General features: G+C 45.5%; 1 protein-coding gene across 6 annotated transcripts in view; it reads left to right on the top strand.

The window, feature by feature from the left end:
• The window catches only part of ppp1r9a (protein phosphatase 1, regulatory subunit 9A), a 424,704-nt gene that overhangs the window by 391,712 nt on the left and 12,536 nt on the right, over positions 1-20,456 (top strand). For 5 of the 6 annotated variants that reach the window (XM_070881066.1, XM_070881067.1, XM_070881065.1 and 2 more), the window contains 2 exons: positions 4,086-4,205; positions 16,929-17,111. In XM_070881066.1, coding sequence (XP_070737167.1) covers positions 4,086-4,205; positions 16,929-17,111 — 303 coding nt within the window. The remainder of the gene's footprint in view (positions 1-4,085; positions 4,206-16,928; positions 17,112-20,456) is intronic. The other variant, XM_070881068.1, reaches the window with a different exon arrangement.

Raw genomic sequence — 20,456 nt, 5'->3', positions numbered from 1 at the left:
GAGAGATTGAGTGACTAAGCCTATATTCTTTAGATTTTAGAAGAATGAGAGGTGATCTCATTGAAATATACAAAATTCTTACAGAACTTGACAGGGTAGATGCAGGGAGGATGTTTCCCCTGGCTGGGGAGTCTAGAACCAGGGGTCACAGTCTCAGAATAAGGGGTCGGCCATTTAGGACTGAGATGAGGAGAAATTTCTTCACTGAGAGGGTGGTGAATTTTTGGAATTCTCTACCCCAGAGGGCTGTGGATGCTCAGTCGTTAAGTATATTCAAGACAGAGATCAATAGATTTTTGGATATTAAGGAATATGGGGATAGTACAGGAAAGTGAAGTTGAGGTAGAAGATCAGCCAAGATCTTATTGAATAGCAGAGCAGGTGCAAGGAGCCAAATGGCCTACTCTTGCTCCAATTTCTTATGTTCATATGGCTATTGTTAGAAACATAGAAAATAGGTGCAGGAGTAGGCCATTCGGCCCTTCGAGCCTGCACCGCCATTCAATAAGATCATTATTGATCATTCCCTCAATACCCCTTTGTTTAAATTTGGTGGGCTTGACTCTTCTTTGTAATATTTTGGCAGGCTAGTTAAAAGTTGATATGTTTTGGGTGGGTTGATGTTCGAAAACTGTTTCCTATTGGAAATATTAGTTTGGTAATTGCAATGTCCTTTTGTGCTTAGTCTTTTGCATACAGGCTGGATTGGAGCCTCTTTGTGATGTGTATGCTGAAATGGTTTTCCAGTTTCAAGTTGATGGTTAGCTATCTCTGGGCCATTTTGTAATGTTAATGTCTCTTGTGGAGAAGGGTTCTCGAATACCCATTTCTCCAGACAGGTTACTTTAGTCCTCACACCGAGGTAGTTTCACTTAATCAGGTTGTCTCCTGTTAGTTCTTTAGGCCCGCCCACAGCCTTGAATTTGTCTTTTAAAATCCAAAATTCAATTAAAGTTCGTAGTTTCTTCCATAAGCACTTTAGGGTTCACAACTTTTCGGTAGATAGTCCCAACTTAAATTTTCTTTCGAATGAGCCCAAACACTGAGAGGGGCGGGGGGGCGGCTCTTGTGACTTTTGCACCCCCCTTCAGAGGCCATATCGGCCCATCGTGTCCGTGCTGGCCAAATCCCATTTTCCAGCTTTAGGTCCGTAGCCCTGCAGGTTACAGCACTTCGAGTGCATATCCATAGCAAGGGTATCAAAGGATATCCAACAAAGGTAGGTAAATCGAGGTGAAATACTGATCAACCATGATCTAATTGAATGATGGAACAGGTTTGAATGGACTGCTGGAAATATGAAATAAAGCAGAAAATGTTGGAAATGCTCAGCAGGTCAGGCAGCATCTAGGGAGAGCGGAACAGCCTTCCTACATTGAGTTCAACAATTTCAGATCATGACCACTGCTCCCATTTTTTTCCACTGTGACTATTTGCACTGTGTTTATTCTGCGCCTACGTCCTCTGGACCCCGTCCCCGATGCCTCTCGCGCATGTGTAGACTCTTCGGACCCGGAACTGGAAGTGGGGCCCTGATGAGTCCGCTGCCATGGATTTGCTTCCAGCCTTTGCATTATTGCGGCCTTCTGTGGGAGAGAAAACATCGGAGGTAGTGGGAAAGAGAGGCGGCGGGCAGGGGAGAGAGAGAGAGGCGGGGGGGAAAGAAAGGTGACGGGCGGGCGGGGTGTGAGAGGGGAAAGGGAGAGAGGCGACGGGGGGAAGGGAGAGAGAGAGAGAGACAAACGGGGGGAGGGAGGAGCAAGGGAAGCGGACGGGGGTGGGAGAGAGACGGGGTGGGGGAAGAAAGAGAGACACGGGAGGCGAAGGGGAAGAGAGAGAGACATGGGGGGTGGGGGGAAAGAGAGAGAGAGAGAGAGACGGGGGGTAAAGAGAAAGAGACATGGGGATAAAGGGAGAGAGACGCGGGGGTGGAGGGGGAAGAGAAACATGGGGTGGGGGGGAAGAGAGAGAGAGACGGACGGGGGGGAGAGAGAGAGAGAGTGAAATGGGGGGAGAGAGTGTGAAATGGGGGGAGAGAGAGAGAAATGGGGAAATGGGAGGGTGGATCAGAGAGGAGACAGGAAACTCAGGGAAGACGTGTCATGTTCTTCTAACCCGTTTTCTTGGAAAGCTCGGTGCATGTGTTACAACGGACATCGTTGGAGTGGATGAAATCCAGAAGTCACAACACTCACTATTCACTTTATACCCAATAAACCTGTTAACAATCCGTGACCCACACACAATGCCCCATCTATGGCCCGGGTGGGGGGAGAGGGCAGGGCAGCGGGGTAGGGTAGGGTAAGGTCAGGAACTTGGGCTGGGGGGGGGTAAGGAACTTGGGCTGGATGGAGGGGGGCGGGCGGTAAGGAACTTTGGCTGGAGGTGGCATGAACTTGGGTTGGTGGTGTCAGGAACTTGGGCTGGGGGAGGCATGCATGTACTTGGGCTGCTGTCTGAGACTTCGGCTGGGGAAGGCATGAACTTGGGTGGGGTGGGGATGAACTTGGACTGGGGGTGCCAGGAACTTCAGCTGGGAGAGGCATGCACTTAGCTTGGGGGGGGGGGTGTGGGGGTGGAGAGGGGTGTCAGGAATTTGGGCTGGGGGAGGCAGGGACTTGGGCTGGGGTCAGGGAGGCTTTTGCTGGATTTGTGAAGCTCTATCCTCTCTGTGACTGCTTGCTGAGTTCTGAAATCAGAATGGCTCGAGTTACACTTTGCAAAGTCACTCAGAACTTGGGCTGGGCAGTTCCAATTACACACGCCAGAGAAACTTCTGGGTGTGGCTTATCCTCTAAGGGGACCAATCAGCCAGAAACACAGTGCAAATAACTGAGTCCATTTTTTTCCAGACAACAGTTGCTGGTAATGGTTCTCCTGTTGTCATTTTCAGCTTCTTTAGACCCAGCCTTTATTTATTTTCTTGTCCCATTACCACTCCCTTTTGCCTCGTACCATCATCCCTTTTGTTATTTAATTACTCCTACCTTCCACTCCATCACAGACTTTCTCTTTTGTTCTTTCCTCCCCTCCCCCACCCCGTTCCTTGCCTCTCTACTTGCCTAAAACCTGTTGCATCTTCCAGTTCTGGTGAAAGGTCCTCGACCTGAAACGTTAACTCTGTTTCTTGCTGCACAGATGCTGCCTGACCTAATGAGTATTTTCAGCATTTTCTGTTTTTATTTGAATGGACTACTCCTGTTCCTATGTTCAAATGGTCAGCCCCAAACAAAACTAAATAACTTTAGATGGATGTAGTTCCAGAGAATAATAAAGCATGGGTTTATACTCAAAATTCCCTGTGCAGTCCCACCTGGGATGTCAATAAGAATTCTAATGCAAAGAGATGGGGAAGGAATCAGGGAAATCAAAAGCACTTGAGTGTTTGTTTATTGGAGACAAATTGCATTTTAAGTTTCTGCCTCAGGTACCTTGTGAATGGGAACAAAGGCTATTTGCATTCTATGAATATCTGGATATTAATTATGCTATATTATTACTTTTCACCATAATACACAGAAACGAAGCATGATAAAACACACTGGCAGGTATATTTTCTTTTACAACTTTTAGGCTTTATACAACAATTCAGCCGCCTTTAAATTTTAATAGCTTCTGGTTAAAATGTTCAAGGCATGCCCCGGAGTAAAGTTCTTGGACTATTTGTCACCAAAATACATAGTCATAACTTTTTCAACCAGAAAATAGCATTATTTTAAAGTTTTTATGTAAAACAGTAAAGCAACACCCTGTATTTCTGAGGCGCATAACTAAAACAAAAAATAGTCAAATTTCCTATTTTAACAGATGAGAGAATGCACTTTTTCGTGAAACAGTCCATGAATGAAGTCAATGTCCTGTTTCAAAACCACATGTTCCTGCAATTTCATCAGTAATTAATTTGAGAAAAACAGACGTTTTTCATTAAAAGAGGAACCCCCCCCCCCTCCCAACCCCATGTCTATGTTTTCCTTTGACTCCCATCACCTCTCACTGATTTCAGTAGAGTACATTTTGAAGATTAAATCTAATGCAAGTTACATCCAGTAAAGAACTTGTTACCATCCAGAATCTTTGATTTACAGAATTTCACCTACATTGATGACTTTAGCCCCAGTAGCACAAGTTCTGCTGATTTGAGTGGATTGGTTGCAGAACCAAATTCTACAGGGCGCTCCCACATATTGGCCCTCTCCTCTGATGAGGTAAGTAAATTGTGAATAGAAAAAGTAAAAATGAAGTACTTTGGTTTATTTTATTGTCAGTCTTTGTACGGGATCAATTTTGAGAATAAGGCACCTCTTATCAGAAAGGTGTTTTCTCCACTTTCCCTGTTCTTGCATCTACTTGTGCTATCCACTGTTCCAGCTGAGAGGGTGGATGATTGATCTGCTTCCACTTCTCAACTAGTAATGCACTTTTAATGATGGTAAAAGTGCCTGGTATGACTCTCTGAATTTCCTTCCATTCCTGTCAGGCAGTGCCTATCTTTGCCACCATCTACTCTCTGATGAAGTAGCCGTGATGACTATCACTACATAATAGGTATTCCAATATGCTGCAATATCATTCTGCCAAAAGCTAAATTTATTCCTTAAGAATGCAGTACTTTTCCTCAAGGCCCTGTGTGTATTATTCAATTCAACGCAATTAAATATTAATGAGGCAAACTGAATCAATTCTCAGAGTGCTTTCACACTATATGCTGGAATTGTAAATGAATGTCAGGATAGAAATAGCCCTGTGTGATGCATTACAGATGCTGTGGCATTTCCTCCCCACGAATGAAACTAACATGTTACTTATTCAGTATTGGAAAGATATATATGACCTACTGAGGTTAGATTTAACTGGGGAAGTGAGTAGTACCTTGGGTTACACCTCTGAGGCCTGAGTTTGACTCCAGACAGACTGATGACGTGCAAGGGTCCTTCGTGAAATGACTTTGCATGTCCTCCATTCTGCTTAAGTGGGCACAGTATATAAAACATTTCAAATTGGCACTAAATTAGCTTGTGAGGATGATTGGTGTATAAAATCAAAAATTTCACACTGATACAAGAAGGAGTGTGTTTCTGAAGTTCAGACGCATTGGGGGGAATTTTACCCCCATCCCCCCCCAAGGCTGGGTGGTGGGGAAGTAAATTCTGAAATATCTGAAACCCAACCCACCATGAATACCAATTTAAAAAGGGTGGGTTGGGGCCGAGAACCTGCTTTTAAGACACAGATCAGTAATTTAAATATGCTAATGAGGCTTCGTGCCTCCGAGTTTAACATTCAATGGCTGCAGCCTTGGTTTCCCAAAACTCAGCAGTTAAAGAGTGGCGAGAACGGTTGGATCCAGCAGTAAAGTTTCTTTCCAGCGCTGCTTGTGGGCTAGGAGGAGCAGGCGTGCTTCCGCCGTCCCCCCAAGCTAATAATCTGAAATTGTCGTCCCTCCCCGCCATCCAATTTCCCCCCCCGCACGACTCGCAATCCGAAGCCCTTCCCTGTAATTTCCCACAATTCGAAGCCCCCCCAATCTCCAGACCAATCTGCAATCTCCCACCCTGTCCCAGCACCGGCCCCTGATATCGCCCTCCCTCCTTTGCACTCCCCAGGTGTGGCCTGCCAGCCAGCTTCTCAATCTGCCAGCCAGGAAACTGAGGAAAAAAAATCCAAATTAAATTTATCAGGACCTCTGTGTTACCCACATTTCCATATTCCAGAATCCATGAGGAGTTTTACTCTGCATTTGGTCTGTGCTGTGCTCAACTTGGTACTGATAAATGGTGTATAATTTGGAAGAGTGTCCCATTCCCAGCACTGACATCAGTTGTCCATAACATTATACCTGCACAGTCTCGGTTCTGTCGATAATAAAAATAAGATGACTAGAATAAAACACAAAATAACAAGATAGGTTTGGTTGAAGAAGGCTTTATGGCCTATTTGGTGTCATCCTTTTAGAATGCCAACCGTGACATCTTCCCATCACGTAATGTAATTCCTTAAATAAATTCAGTATCCTGGACCCATTTAAGAAACAGTTAGATGCTATAACATGAAGGTAGTAGGGTTAATATTCTGGAATGATAGTAAAATGATTTGAGGTGCAGAAAAATAAGTTTATATGAAGCAATACAAGTTTTTCCCACAACTCAATGCAACAGATTGTTCTTCATCTGCTTTTTTTTGTCATATAACAAAAAAGATTCCAAATTAGGGGTTACCTCTATTAGTCATTTGAGAACTAATGACTTGCGGTAATGTATTTGCTTGCATTGCTTTTTGTGTTCTGAAATATTCTTCCTTCGTTTCTCTTGTTGCTATCTTGGCAGAGCTTGGATATGATAGATGATAAGGTGAGATGCTTGAAAATGTGTCCAGCATGTTATATTTTAATTTTGTCATCTCATCATTAACCTTGTACAAAGCATCTTGTGTGTTGTGTCCCTATCAAAATGTAATCTGATATTGTCAGATATTCTACATAATGTGTAGCTCATGTGATTTTACTCTTAGGGCTATACATATGTAAGTAGAATTATAAATTAATTGCGGATCGGTAATTTTTTTTAGCTCAAACTCCTTAGTGACAAAACTTGCTTGCAAAATTAGTTCTTAATTTAATTGTACATATGACCAAAACATTTTTAAAGACCCAGCACTGCTATTGTTTACTCAAAAGAAAACTTAATTCTATTTATAACATTTAAAAAAAATCATGAGCAAGCCTTGACAGCAGAACAAGAAATTCCTACAAAGAACTATTGAAATCCTAATGCGTGCAAGCTAAATAAATTAATATATTTGAAATAGTTTGTCAATTGATATTCAAAGTTTAATTAGCTTGTAATATATTGGGCAGGATTTTGCTATTAGCAACGAATGAACGGCACTAGCTGTTCATTACACTTGCCCACAGACTTTCTATGAGATTTTGCACTGGAACTTACTGCAATTAGAGAACGAAAATGGCACAACGCCTTCTACAGGGAATCAGGGACCTGTGTGAACAGAATACGCAACTGTGTATCTCCTTAACCAGTCAGATTGAAGAATCATTAATGAGCAGCACAGAGTCTGAAACGAAGAAATGTCAGTTAGAATATTTAATTCAATGTCAAATCAGGGACAGAAAGCAAAATAAAGATAGGGGAGGGGAAGTTGGGATTAAGAGAGAGAGATAAAAGAGACAGTAGAATTTTTTTTTTAATTGAAATGTTTTTATTTTTTTTAATTTAAAACAATAATTAAATCTGATGTAATGAGACTCCATACTTGTAAAAGTTGAATTTCAGTGCCAGAGAAATTTGGCAGTAATTAAGACTTATCACACCATTAAAAATTTACACTCGAATGGACAAGCCCACCTGTCAGGTTTAGGTTCAAGCCCCACCCCAGGACTTAAGCACATTGTCTAGGTTTACATTCTGGCATTGAGGGAGTACTGCATTTTCAGTGATGCTATCCTTTGTACGAGCCATTAAACCAAGCTTCCAGGTGCTTGTTCAAGTTCATGTTAAAAAAGGACCTTTGGCATTATTTGAAGAGAAACATCGTATTCTCCTCGGCGTAGAATTTCAGGGGTTGAGTACTGGCAGGCCCGTTTTAAACGATAAATGGCAGCTGCCTCGCTTCCGCCGACTGCTGGCGGGCCCCGCAGAGGCCACCAATTTGGGCAAGTCAGCAGCGCTGCCAATGCCTGCGCTCACTGTAGATATTTAGATTATGTAGATTGTGACGTCAGTGAGTGTGCAACGTTCAATTGATGCCCGATCTGCCATTTTCGCCGTCGATACTCCACTTACCGGCCTATGTTAATCATAACCAGCTAACCAAACATTTACTAGCTGGCAGGAGCCTCCAGCAGTGCTATTTAAAAGGACTATCATCAACAGCAGCTGACATGGCTCGGTGTAACTTCTGCAGCTCTTGCAGATTTCTAAACTTGTTCCATGTTCCTGAGGTGACAGGAGGTGTAGCTGCAAGTGGAGAACATCTTCATTCTCATTTAAAGGCTTCTGCTCACAATATTTGCTCACTGTAATGGGGTCTCTACTTGCAGCTCCCCTTGCGCTCGAATATCTTCGGGAGAGGAAAGAGAAGTTGTTGCACGCAGAGGGAGGAGGAGGAGGGCTCTCAACAGGAGGCCTTACCCACCTAGGGTCTTCTGAGAGCACTTCTCTTGCATTGCTCCTCGCTTAATTGAAGGTATTAGGAGGCTCTGTTTCAGCAAGGAGGTGGTGACAGAACTCTGCCACCTCCTGAAACCAGATCTGCAGCCTCAGAGCGCGACGAACACGGCTCTCCCAGGTCACCGTGGCCTGCAATCTTTTCGCCAGCGAATCCTTCCAATCTGCAACAGGGGACATAGCTAACATCTCCCAGTTCGCCGTCCATTGCTTCATCCGCGAGATCACTGATGCTCTCCATATCAGGAGAAGGGAGTCCCCCCTCTATTTATTGGGGACTTTGCCTGGAGGGTGTTGCACAGAGCAGTCCCATGCAATAAGTTTTTGTTGGTTAGCGGACTCCCAGGCTGCCTGCAATTTCTGCAGTGGAGTCTGTGTTCCATGTCTATGTCGAATGTGTGAGGTTGCAGCCCCGATTCCTTTATTTGAAGAGGCTGCTCCTTAAATTTTTTTGCACTTCAGTCCCGCACTCCTGATCTTTGGGCACCCTGTGCAGAGGGGAGCGGACAGGTCGGAAGGCCTCCTCGTAGAACTGCTCCTGGGCATGACCAAGGTGGCCATCAACCGGTCCAGGCAGCGGGCGGCCAAGGGGGTTGTTCAGCCCGACTGCCTGCTTCTCTTCCGTGGTTACATCTGAGCCAGGGTGTCCCTGGAGATGGAGCACGCGGTGTCCACTGGTACACTCGCGGCCCTTCGCGAGAGGTGGGCGCCGGAGGGACTGAGTGCATCATCACCCCTGGCAATCAAATTTTAATTTGATTTAAGTTGACTATCCAAAGTTTAATTTGTTTAAGTTTGTCGGTTTTAGTGCTCCCCTTTTGCCCCCAAAAAGTTGTAGACTGCACCACCTCAGTATGGGCGGCAGCACTCTGGGCTAGCTGGCTGACAGGCAGCAGGAAGGGAAGAGGCAGTGGTGGGAATAGGAATGCTGTTATCCTGAGAGAAACCAGCAGGTTCTTGCTCCACAGAACCAGTGCCACTACCCTGGGACGTGCCTCAGCACTCGTAGCAATCTGTTGGAGGACAAATTAGAACATAATAAGAACATAAGAAATAGGAGCAGGTGTAGGCCATATGGCCCCTCAAGCCTGCTCCGCCATTTAATACGGTCATGGCTGATCTGATCATGGACTCAGGTCCACGTCCCTGCCCGATCTCCATAATCCCTTATTTCCTTATTGTTTAAGAAACTGTCTATTTCTATCTTAAATTTATTCAATGTCTCAGCTTCCACAGCTCTCTGAGGCAGCGAATTCCACAGATCCATAAATAAACCTCAGAGAAGAAATTTCTCCTCGTCTCAGTTTTAAATGGGCGGCCCCTTATTCTAAGATTATGCCCCCTAGTACTAGTCTCCCCCATCAGTGGAAACATCCTCTCTGCATCCACCCTGTCAAGTCACCTCATAATCTTATACGTTTTGATCAGATCACTTCTCATTCTTCTGAATTCCACTGAGTAGAGGCCCAACCTACTCAACCTTTCCTCATAAGTCAACCCCCTCATCTCCAGAATCAACCTTGTGAACCTTCTCTGAACTGCCTCCAAAGCAAGTATATCCTTTTGTAAATATGGAAACCAAAACTGCACATGATATTCCAGGTGTGGCCTCACCAATACCCTGTACAACTGTAGCAAGACTTCCCTGCTTTTATACTCCATCCCCTTTGCAATAAAGGCCAAGATTCCATTAGTCTTCCTGATCACTTGCTGTATCTGCGTACAAACCTTTTGTGTTTCATGCACAAGTACCCCCAGGTCCCGCTGTACTGCAGCACTTTGCAATCTTTCTCCATTCAATTAATAACTTGCTCTTTGATTTTTTTCTGCCAACGTGCATAACCTCACACTTTCCAACATTATGCTCCATCTGCCAAATTTTTGCCCACTCACTTAACTTGTCTATGTCTTTTTGCAGATTTTTTTGTGTCCTCCTCACATTGCTTTTCCTCCCATCTTTGTATCGTCAGCAAACTTGACTACATTACACTCTGTCCCTTCCTCCAAGTCGTTAATATAGATTGTAAATAGTTGGGGTCCCAGCATTGATCCCTGCGGCACCCCAGTAGTTACTGATTGCCAACCCGAGAATTAACCATTTATCCCTACTCTGGTTTCTGTTCGTTAGTCAATCCTCTATCTAGATTGCTGGTCTGCTGCGTCACATGGCAAGCCCCTTTCATAAACCCAGCCATGATGGCTTCTGTCAGACTTGGATGGCAGCAAGCTTAGACTGCATGAGAGCAGTCTCACTTTGCACTGCAGCACTGCGACGTTGGGTCACTTACGCCTGTGCTGCAATGGAAGCCGCGACATCACACTCAGCATCATGGCTGGGTCGACAATGTCTTTCCTAGACTTGTTCATCATTTCCACCCTGGAAATCATGGGCTCTAAGCTCTGTGTAAAGCTCCATCTAATGTCGAAGCAATGTGGTTGAAGCTTAACTGCCCTCTGAAATGGCCTTGCAAACCATTCGGTTGTACCAAATTGCTACAAAGAATAAAACCGGATGAAGCACCTGGCATCGACCTAGGCACCGGACCCGGCAAAGGTATATTGTGGTAAATGGGATAGATTCAGAACAGATTTAGCAGTTCAAAAACTGGGTAACCATGAGGCGCTGTGGGCCTTTAGTAGCAGAGCAGAATTGTATTCCACCACAATCTGTAACCTTATGGCCCGGCATATCTCTCTCTCTACCATTATCGTAAAGCCAGGGGACCAATCCTGGTTCAATGAGGTATGTAGAAGAGTATGCCAGTAGCAGCACCAAGAGTACCTCAAAATGAAGTGCCAACCTAGCGAAGCTACAATAACCAACTACATACATGCTAAACAGCAAAATCAGCATGCTATAGAGTGAGAGCTAAGCAATTCCACAACCAATGATTAGATCAAAGCTCTGCAATCCTGCCACATCCAGACGCGAATGGTTGTGGACAGTTAAACAACGAACGGAAGTAGGAGGCTCCATGAACATCCCCATCCTCAATGATGGAGGATCCATGCAAAAGACAAGCCTGAAGCATTTGCAACCACCTTCAGCCAGAAGTGCCGCATGGATGATCCATCTCAGCCTCCTCCAGAGATTCCCACCATCTTAGAAGCCAATCGATTCACTCCACATAATAACAAACGGCTGAGTGCACTGGATATAGCAAAGGCTATGGGCCTAACAACATCCCAAATGTCGTGCTGAAAAATTGTGCTCCAGAACTTGCCGCACCTCTAGCCAAGCTGTTCCAGTTCAGCTGTAACACTGGCATCTACCCATCAAAGTGGAAAATTTCCCAGGAATGTTCTGTCCAAAAAGCAGGACAAATCTAATCCAGCCAATCACCACCCCATCGGTCTACTCTCAATCATCAGCAAAGTAATTGAAGGTGTTGTCGACAGTGCTATCAAGCAGCACTTACTCACCAATAACCCGCTTACCAATGCTGAGTTTGGGATCTGCCAGGACCATTTGGCTCCAGACCTCATTACAGCCTTGGTGCACACATGGACAAAAGTGCTGAATTGCAGAGGTGTGGTGAGCGGGATTGCCCTTGACATCAAGGTAACATTTGATCAGGTGTGGCATCAAGGAGCCCTAGTAAAATTGAAGTCAATGGGAATCAAGGATATACTCTCTCCTGGCTGGAGTGATACCTAGCACAAAGGAAGATGGTTGTTGGAGGTCAATCATCTCAGCCCCAGGACATCGCTGCAGGAGTTTCTCAGGGCAGTGTCGTAGGCCCAGCCATCTTCAGCTGCTTCATCAATGACCTTCCCTCCATCAAAAGGTCAGAAGTGGGGATGTTCGCTGATGATTGCAGTGTGCAGTTCCATTCGCAATTCCTCTAAGATAATGAAGCAGTCTGTGCCTGCATGCAGCAAGATTCAGGCTTGAGCTGATATGTGGTGAGTAACATTCATGCCACACAAGTGCCAGGCAATGACTTTTTCCAAAAAGAGAGTGTTCAGTCACCTTCCCTTGACATTCAATGGGATTACCATCGTCAAATCCCCCCCCACCATCAACATCCTGGGGGCCACCATTTGACCAGAAACTTAACTGGACCGGTCACATAGATAATACTGTGGCTACAAGAACAGGTCAGAGACTGGGTATTCTGCAGTGAGTGTATCACTTCCTGACTCACCAAAGCCTTTCCACCATCTACAGGGTACAAGTCAGGAGTGTGATGGAATACTCTCCACTTGCCCGGATGAGTGCAGCACCAACAACACTCAAAAAGCTCGACACCATCCAGGACAAAGCAGCCCGCTTGATGGCACCCCATCCACCACCTTAAACATTAACTCCCTCCACCACCGGCGCACCATGGCTGCAATGTGTTCTACAAGATGCACTGCAGCAACTCACCAACGCTTCTTCAGTAACACCTCCCAAACCTGTGACCTCTACCATCTAGAAGGACAAGGACAGCAGGCGCATGGGAACACCATCACCTCCAAGTCGGACACCATCCTGTCTTGGAAATATATCACTGTTCCTTATTGTCACTGGCTCAAAATTTGAGAGCTCTCTCCCTAACAACACTGTTGGGAGTACCTTCACCTCACGGACTGCAGCGGTTCAAGATGGTGGCTCACCACTACCTTTTCAAAGGCAATTCGGGATGAGCAATAAATACTGGCCTTGTTAGTGATGCCCACACCGCATAATCGAATTTTTAAAAATTAAAAATCCTCCATGCTCCTTGACATTGACGAAGGGCTCTCTGGCAGACTTGCCATTGTATCTAGCATTTTGGTGGCCATGGCCATCACCCTTCTTCTGAAGGCCGCCCCATCGACATCTCATCTCAGTTGTGTGCAGCAGAACCTGTGTGCGAACTCACTCTCCGGAGAGCTGGCTCCCGAGCAACCCTTTACCCCAGCCTTGTTGCAGCCCACTCGTGCCCAGTGCCTCACCATGTGCAGACCCTGCCTCCATACTGACCACTATATTCCACACACAGCCAGTTTCTGAGCTGATATCTGTGAGTGTCCGATGCAGTGATGGTGTGTCGTCTTCTTCAATCTCCTCCAAAGCATGAGGGACAGGCTGGCCTGGTGGCAGTTCTTGGGTACCTAAAAGCAGAAAGACACAAAAGTCGGGTTGTGGCGAGGGAAGGGGAGGGGGGGGAAGCAAAATATCCATGCATACACCATCAGCAACTTGTAAGTGAGAAGAGATTGTGGGATGGGGGGAGGGGGAAGTGGGATGTAAGAAGGAGAATTAGGAATGACCACACCGTCATTATCAGCAAGGACCTCAACTTCTCCCGTTGCCACGGCCTCGGTCACTGCCCTTCCAAAGATGTCGAACACGGACTTCTCAACATGGCTGAGAGTCTGTACAGTGGCTCAGCTGCCTCCTATCTGCTGTTGTTCTTCGCGGTTATGAGCCACCTTTGCTGGACCACTTTCAGTGGGCGCAGGCATAGTGCTAGCCCTTGACACCACCCAATTTCGGGCCTTATCCAATTTCTTGGCCTCAATGTTCTGGTCAATATTCCGACTTTATTAGACGCCATCGAAAACAGATTAACTGGTCATTCATCTTGTCACTGTTTGTTGGATCTTGCTTTATGTAAAGCATCTACTGCATTTGTCTACATAATAGTGATTTCACTTCAAAGTAATTAATTTTATGTGATGGTCCTTTTTGAAGTGCTATATAAACGCAATGGCCCGTATTTTGCAGTCAGCAGTGAAAGAACGGTGCTCGCCGGTCATTGCACTTGAACTGCAATTTGAGATTATTATAGAGTTATATAACAGTGCGATGCCCTGTACAGCAGATCTGGGACCCGTGTGAACAGAGCAAGTAACTGTGTGACTCCTCGACCAATTGGAATGAAGAATCCTTACTGAGAAATACAGGCCGGAATTTTAATCTTGATGGGGGGGTGGCTCAGAAGCGGTCATGAGAACAGGTTTCCCGCAGGCCCTGCGAATTTAACGGCAGATCCTGATTTGCATTTGAAACCTCTGTTTCTCACCCGCAGCCAGCCAGATGGAGAGGCTGGCTGGCTGCTGCACTAGGCTGAGGAGGGAGGAAGGGATCGGGTGGGGGCTGGGGGGTGGTCAGGGGCCCAACTCGAGCATCGAGGGGCTGGAGTGTGATAGGGGTGGAGGGGCCGGAGAGAACATCGGAGTGGGGGGGGGCGGAATCGAGCATCAGGGAGTTGGAGGATGATCGGCGGTGGGGGGGGGGGATGGGAGGCAGAGATCATCAGAGGGCCGGAGGATGCGGGGGTGGAGCGGTCGGAATCGACCATCGGGGGCTGGTGGATGATCGGGGGTGGGGGGGATGGGGAGGTATAGATCATCAGGGGGCCAGAGGATGCCGGGGTGGGGGGGAGCAGGGAACATCAGAGGCGGCCTGAAGATTATCAGTGGGGGCTGGAGGCCAAGATGATCAGAGGCCTACCAGGGGGGAATCGGGGGCTTGGGGAGGGGGGATCAGAGGCCTCGTGGGAGGGTCACCGATCATGGTGGATGGGTGAGGCAGGGATGCTGGATTCAGGAAGTAAGTATAAAGAGCACTTACCTCCTGTATCCACCGATCCTCGCTTTCCATTAGGTGTCTGGTTTCCCGAAGCCTGCGAAAATCCAGCCAGCCACAGTTAAATTTAAAATGGTATTTATATCTGAGGCACGCCAGCCTCATTGTATTTAAATGGGAGAACCACCTCCTGGGAATGGGTTGGCTGCGCCTCCCCCATCCAGCCTCTATTAAAACCGAAATTGGGCACTTGGAGACGGATTCGGGTCAGGATTAAAATTTTTAACACTTTAACTTCCCACCCCACCCCACCCCAACCCACCTGTTTTTTGGGGTTAAAATTTCCCCCAGATTCTAAACCATAATATGTAAGTTAGAATATTTAATTCAACATCAAATCTGATACAGAAAGCGAAATGAAGGGAGGGAAAGGAAGATGGAATTAAGCGAGCGAGAGAGATAAAAGAGACAGAAAGAAAAGTAAAAGAAAATTATATTTTTTAAGTTTTTAAATTTAAAATAATTAAAATCTGAAGGAATGAAACTTGATACTTGTAAAAGTTAATATTCAGTTCCACAGTAATTAAGACTTATCATGCTGTTAAAATGGAATGGACAAGCCCTAACTTTTTCTGGCAAGTTTACTGTGTATATTGCTACAGCTATATAAGGTATTGGTGAGGCCACACCTGGAATACTGCGTGCAGTTTTGGTTTCCATATTTACGAATGGATATACTTGCTTTCGAAGCAGTTCAGAGAAGGTTCACTAGGTTAATTCCAGGGATAAGGAGGTTGACTTATGAGAAAAGGTTGAGTTGGGCCTCTACTTATTGAAATTCAGAAGAATGAGAGGTGATCTTATTAAAATGTATAAGATTATGAGGGGGCTCGACAAGGACATCCTCTCTGTGTCCACTGATGGGGGAGACTAGAACTAGAGGGCACGACCTTAGAATAAGGGGCCACCCATTTAAAACAGAGTTGAGGAGAAATTTCTTCTCCCAGAGGGTTGTAAATCTGTGGAATTCGCTGCCTCAGAGAGCTGTGGATGCTGGGACATTGAATAAATTTAGGACAGAAATAGACAGTTTCTTAAACGATAGGGGGATAAGGGGGTATGGGGAGCGAGCAGGGAACTGGAGTTGAGTCCATGATCAGATCAGCCATGATCTTATTGAATGGCGGAGCAGACTCGAGGGGCCGTATGGCCTACTCCTCTTGTTCTTATATCATGCAATTACCACAACTTGATACAATTCCAATTATTTCATTGTCGAATGTCTCGGCGAGATATCATTCCCGCGCAGCTTTTGGAGGAGCAGAGCAACTCAGGCAGCAAATTTCTGATTTACGCATTTAATTGCGCATGTGTGGTTGCTGAAAATTGTTGTTCAATTTACTCTTTAATAACAGTGAGCACTATTAGCCTCACGATTATCTCTTCAGCAAAATCCAGCCCGATGCATTCTTGTGATAGTCGATGCATTTTTATTTTTTAGAGGTTTGATTATTCCACATTGATCAGAAGTGGATGTATTAGCATAAGTAAATCAGCATCCTAATTGTCCACACAGTGATGGATGGAAAAAACGGAAATGGCATGGGGATGAATCTGAAACCTGGCAGTGCAAGCTAAAGCCAATGGGAAATGTGATTACTGCAGACAGTAGTACTATTTTGGCCTATCGGGATATCATCGGGTCCCGATCTGCATATTTAGAGAAGAACCCCTCTGCCTTCCTGCGGGTTTCCTGCATGCCTGCTCAGATGAGCAGGTAAATATCAGGACACGATAAGAAGGCAGCAGGATCGCATTGGGATGTCCCTGCTCTTATTTTAACTCTTTCCACCCCCTCTCCCCCCCCCCCCCCAACCCCCACCACCACTCGATTTCTGCCAGGCAGGGGTAATTAAAATTGGGGCCTGTAGCACAGAAATGTGTTACACAATTAACCCTGGTAGTTGTTGATTTTGCATAAAGACCTTGAAGAAATTATACTGCAATAGCAAGAGGCAAATTACAGATTTTCTATAGCCTAATACCTACTTCAGCAAGTGATGGTTAATTCACATTTGAACTTCTGTCTACAAGAAGGTTCCAGGTGACAACAATGTCTTAGAAAGAACAGAAAATCTTAAGAAATTGTAATGAACTAAATTAGTGAACTAAAGTTTAATGATACTATAAAGTAATTGGCTATCACAATCGCTGCTGTGAATTTCTCTGTTTTTACTTTCTGAAAGATCCTCGATGAAGGGCAATCACCTAAACACAATCAATGGAAGACTCGTGCTGTTTTGGATTGGAGCACTCATCAGGTTTCTCATTGGCTTATGGGACTAAACATGGAACAATATATTCCACAATTTACTGCCAAAAGCATTGATGGAGAACAACTACTGCAGCTGGATGGAAGCAGACTGAAGGTAAGGAAATTCTTTTTTTTAAATCGGCTTTGTTATTTATTAGCGAAGCTCACATTAAAATGCAAAGTGATCTCATTGAAGCATACAAGATTCTGAGGGATTGTTTCCCGTGGCTGGAGAGTCTAGAACTAGGGGGCATAGTCACAAGGTATGTATTTGGCCATTTAAGATGGAGAGGAGGAGAAATTTGTTCTGAGAGTCCTTGTACACGAATCAGAGAGGTCACTTTCAGGTACAACAAGCAAAAATAAAAAGCAGAATATTTTTGTAAATGATAGGTTGGAAAATGTTGGTGTTCAAAGGGTCATGGAAGTCCCAGAAAGGTAGCCCAAAAATAGGGTCACAGATTAGGTACAAATGTAAAGGAATTAGTTATCAAAGTAAGAACTCAGTAATAAGTTTTGTATTTTTTTTTGTTGCTACGCACTCAACTGCCAAAATATTTGTGCGAGAAGTGTTTCTGTCGGTTCTAAAATTGATGCTGTGAGAAAATTGAAAATCACCAGGGCCCATGGCTATGAGAAATTATTGATATATATGATATATTAAAAATTAAATATTAAAAATCTTGCATCTACATGCCCTTTGTGTCAAATTTTACGTTTTAAATTCCTATGTCCCTTTTATAATTATAGCTGCCCATCAAAAAACCACCCTGTAATTTCACCTCCCACCAGTAGTGGTACTGCAGCACCTCTATTTTACATTTCCCCTCTCCTCAGTCTGTCCTGCAGGAAAACTCCTATGCTTCCAGCATCTCTACTTCTCTGGCATATATTTTCCTATTTTATTGTAAATACTGTAAAAAAAAAAGAAAACTCTTGTATAAAAATAAGGACAGAGGTACAATGGACTGAATGGCCTTCTGTGCTGTGATATGACTTTAACATAACAACTGAATTATATCTGTATCTCTTGATCTAATTATTGCCTGCCTTTTATAGCACTCCTTGTGAGTCAAAAGGAGCAGGAGTGCTCCCCCTGCCCCTTAAGGAAAGCTTTGGCCTCTTTTCCGATCGCCGCCTCCCGCTAGACCCTGCCACAATCGGAAAACTCCCCACCCCAACCCATGATTGCCTCTCTCTTTCCAGCTCCACCCCAACGATCACGATCCTCTCTGCCCCCCCACCCACCCCCCCGATCTGCAGCCCAATTGCTGGGGACTGCCCCAAAGGTTTTGCACTAGAGAGAGTACAGAGGAGATTTACGAGGATGTTACCAGGACTGGAAAATTTTAGCTATGAGAAAAGATTGGATATACTGGGGTTGTTTTCTTTGGAACAGAGGAGGCTGAGGGGAGACTTAATTGAGGTGTATAAAATTATGAGGGGCTAGATAGAGTCGATAGGAAGGACTTATTTCCCTTAATAGAGAGGTCATTAATCAAGAGACATAGATTTAAAATAATTGGTAGAAGGATTAGAGGGGAGCTGAGGAGAACCTTTTCACCGAGAGCAGGGGTGGGGGGTCTGGAACTTACTGCCTGAAAGGGTGGTAGAGGCAGAAACCCTGCCTCAAGTCAGCCTCGAATTGCCTGCGGGTGGTGGAAAAATTCAAATGAGGCAGATCGTGATGTCAGTCAGCATGTAACACTGATTTGATGCATGACCTACCATTTTGGTGCTGCCGTTCCACTGTATGCCCTCTACTAAGCACGCACAGCTGAATATGTGTTCAGCTGCATGACGGACCCCCCCACCAGCTTTACTTAAAGGGACACTTGTATATGCAGACTATACATAAACTCTCTGTGTAGTCACTATATAGTTGCATAAGATGGAGACTTGTTACCTGATGTACTATCAATAAGGTTTACACTGTGTATATACTATGCTGGCACCACTAGAGGATGCAACTGGTGGAGACCGGGGTTTGCTGCCCCTGTGGCAGGGGCTGTCCACCAGAGGGCACTGCAGTGGGAAACCTGAGGGTCACCTGCATAGGTATGCAGGGTCCAGTATAAAAGGCTGTCCACCATGCTTGTGCCTCACTCTGGAGTTACGAATAAAGGACCAAGGTCACTACAGTTTGAGTACAACACATTGCCTCGTGGAGTCATTCATAAGTGCATTACAGACACGGCAACTGGCGACGAGAATACGGACTTTCACGCGATTATGGATACCTTTGGCACACTAAAAGACTTCGCAGAGGGTGATGATTGGGATGCCTTCACGGAAAGGCCCGAGCTATATTTTGTGGCAAATGACCTGGCAGGGGAGACGGACGCATCGGTGGAGAAGCACAAGGCTATACTGCTGACCAGTTGTGGGCCCGAGGTCTACCGCCTCGTCAGAGACTTACTGGCACCCATGAAGGCCAAGGATAAGGCATACGTTGAGCTGACTGAATTAATTTGCAACCAACTAAAACCAAAACAGAGCATCCTCACGGCCAGGCACAAATTGTACACTCACCGCAGACCTGAGGGCCAGGAGATCGCAAAATATGCTGCCTACCTCAGGAGACTTGCCGCACTGTGCGATTTCGGCACGCAACTCAACGAAGCATTGCGAGACATCTTCGTTATGGGAATTAGCCACAAGGGCCTCCTTCACAAGCTATTATCTGCCAACACCACCATCAACCTGCAGAAGACCATCAACATCAGTCATGCGTTCATGACCTCGACCTGCAGCATCAAGCAAATTATTCATCCTGTGGACTCAAACCCGGCAAGTACTGTACACAGAATGGTACCTTTCACAGGCAAGACTGTAGAACGTGGCTCTACCCAGGGCAGAGACATAGACCTCAGGGTTCCAGAACTCGGAGTCCACCGAGGGGTGCTAATCGAGTAGCACCATGCTGGCATTGTGGAGGAAATCATAGGGCTCACCAGTGTCGGTTTGTTGAGTACGTATGCAAAGCCTGTAACATGAAGGGCCACCTCCAGCGTATGTGTAAAAGAAATACGACTCGCCATCTAGCATAGGAGTCAGTAGATGACTTTGAATCCAGCGGGGAGTATGATGATTTGGCCACTGAGGCAGCTCAGCCCCAAGAGGAAGTGTATGGAGTGTATACCTGCACCATCGATTGTCCTCCAGTGAAGATGGAAGTCGAGATAAACGGCGTTCCAGTCTTCATGGAAGTGGACACGGGAGCGAGCCAGTCAGTGATGAACCAGGATGCCTTTGAGAGGCTATGGAATGAAAAACGACCCGAGCTGGTTCCAGTACAGGAAAAGTTGTGCACCTACACCAAGGAGCTGATCCCAGTCCTTGGTAGTGCGGATGTAAGTGTAATCCATAATGGCGTGGTGTACAAGTTACCTCTGTGGATTGTTGCAGGTGATGGTCCAATGCTACTCGGAAGAAGGTGGATGGGGAAGATCCTTGGAAA

Source organism: Pristiophorus japonicus, chromosome 5 (assembly GCF_044704955.1).
Source record: "Pristiophorus japonicus isolate sPriJap1 chromosome 5, sPriJap1.hap1, whole genome shotgun sequence".
Lineage (NCBI taxonomy): Eukaryota > Metazoa > Chordata > Chondrichthyes > Pristiophoridae > Pristiophorus > Pristiophorus japonicus.
The sequence above is the reverse complement of the archived record's forward strand: the minus strand, read 5'-3'. Positions and strand labels throughout refer to the sequence as shown.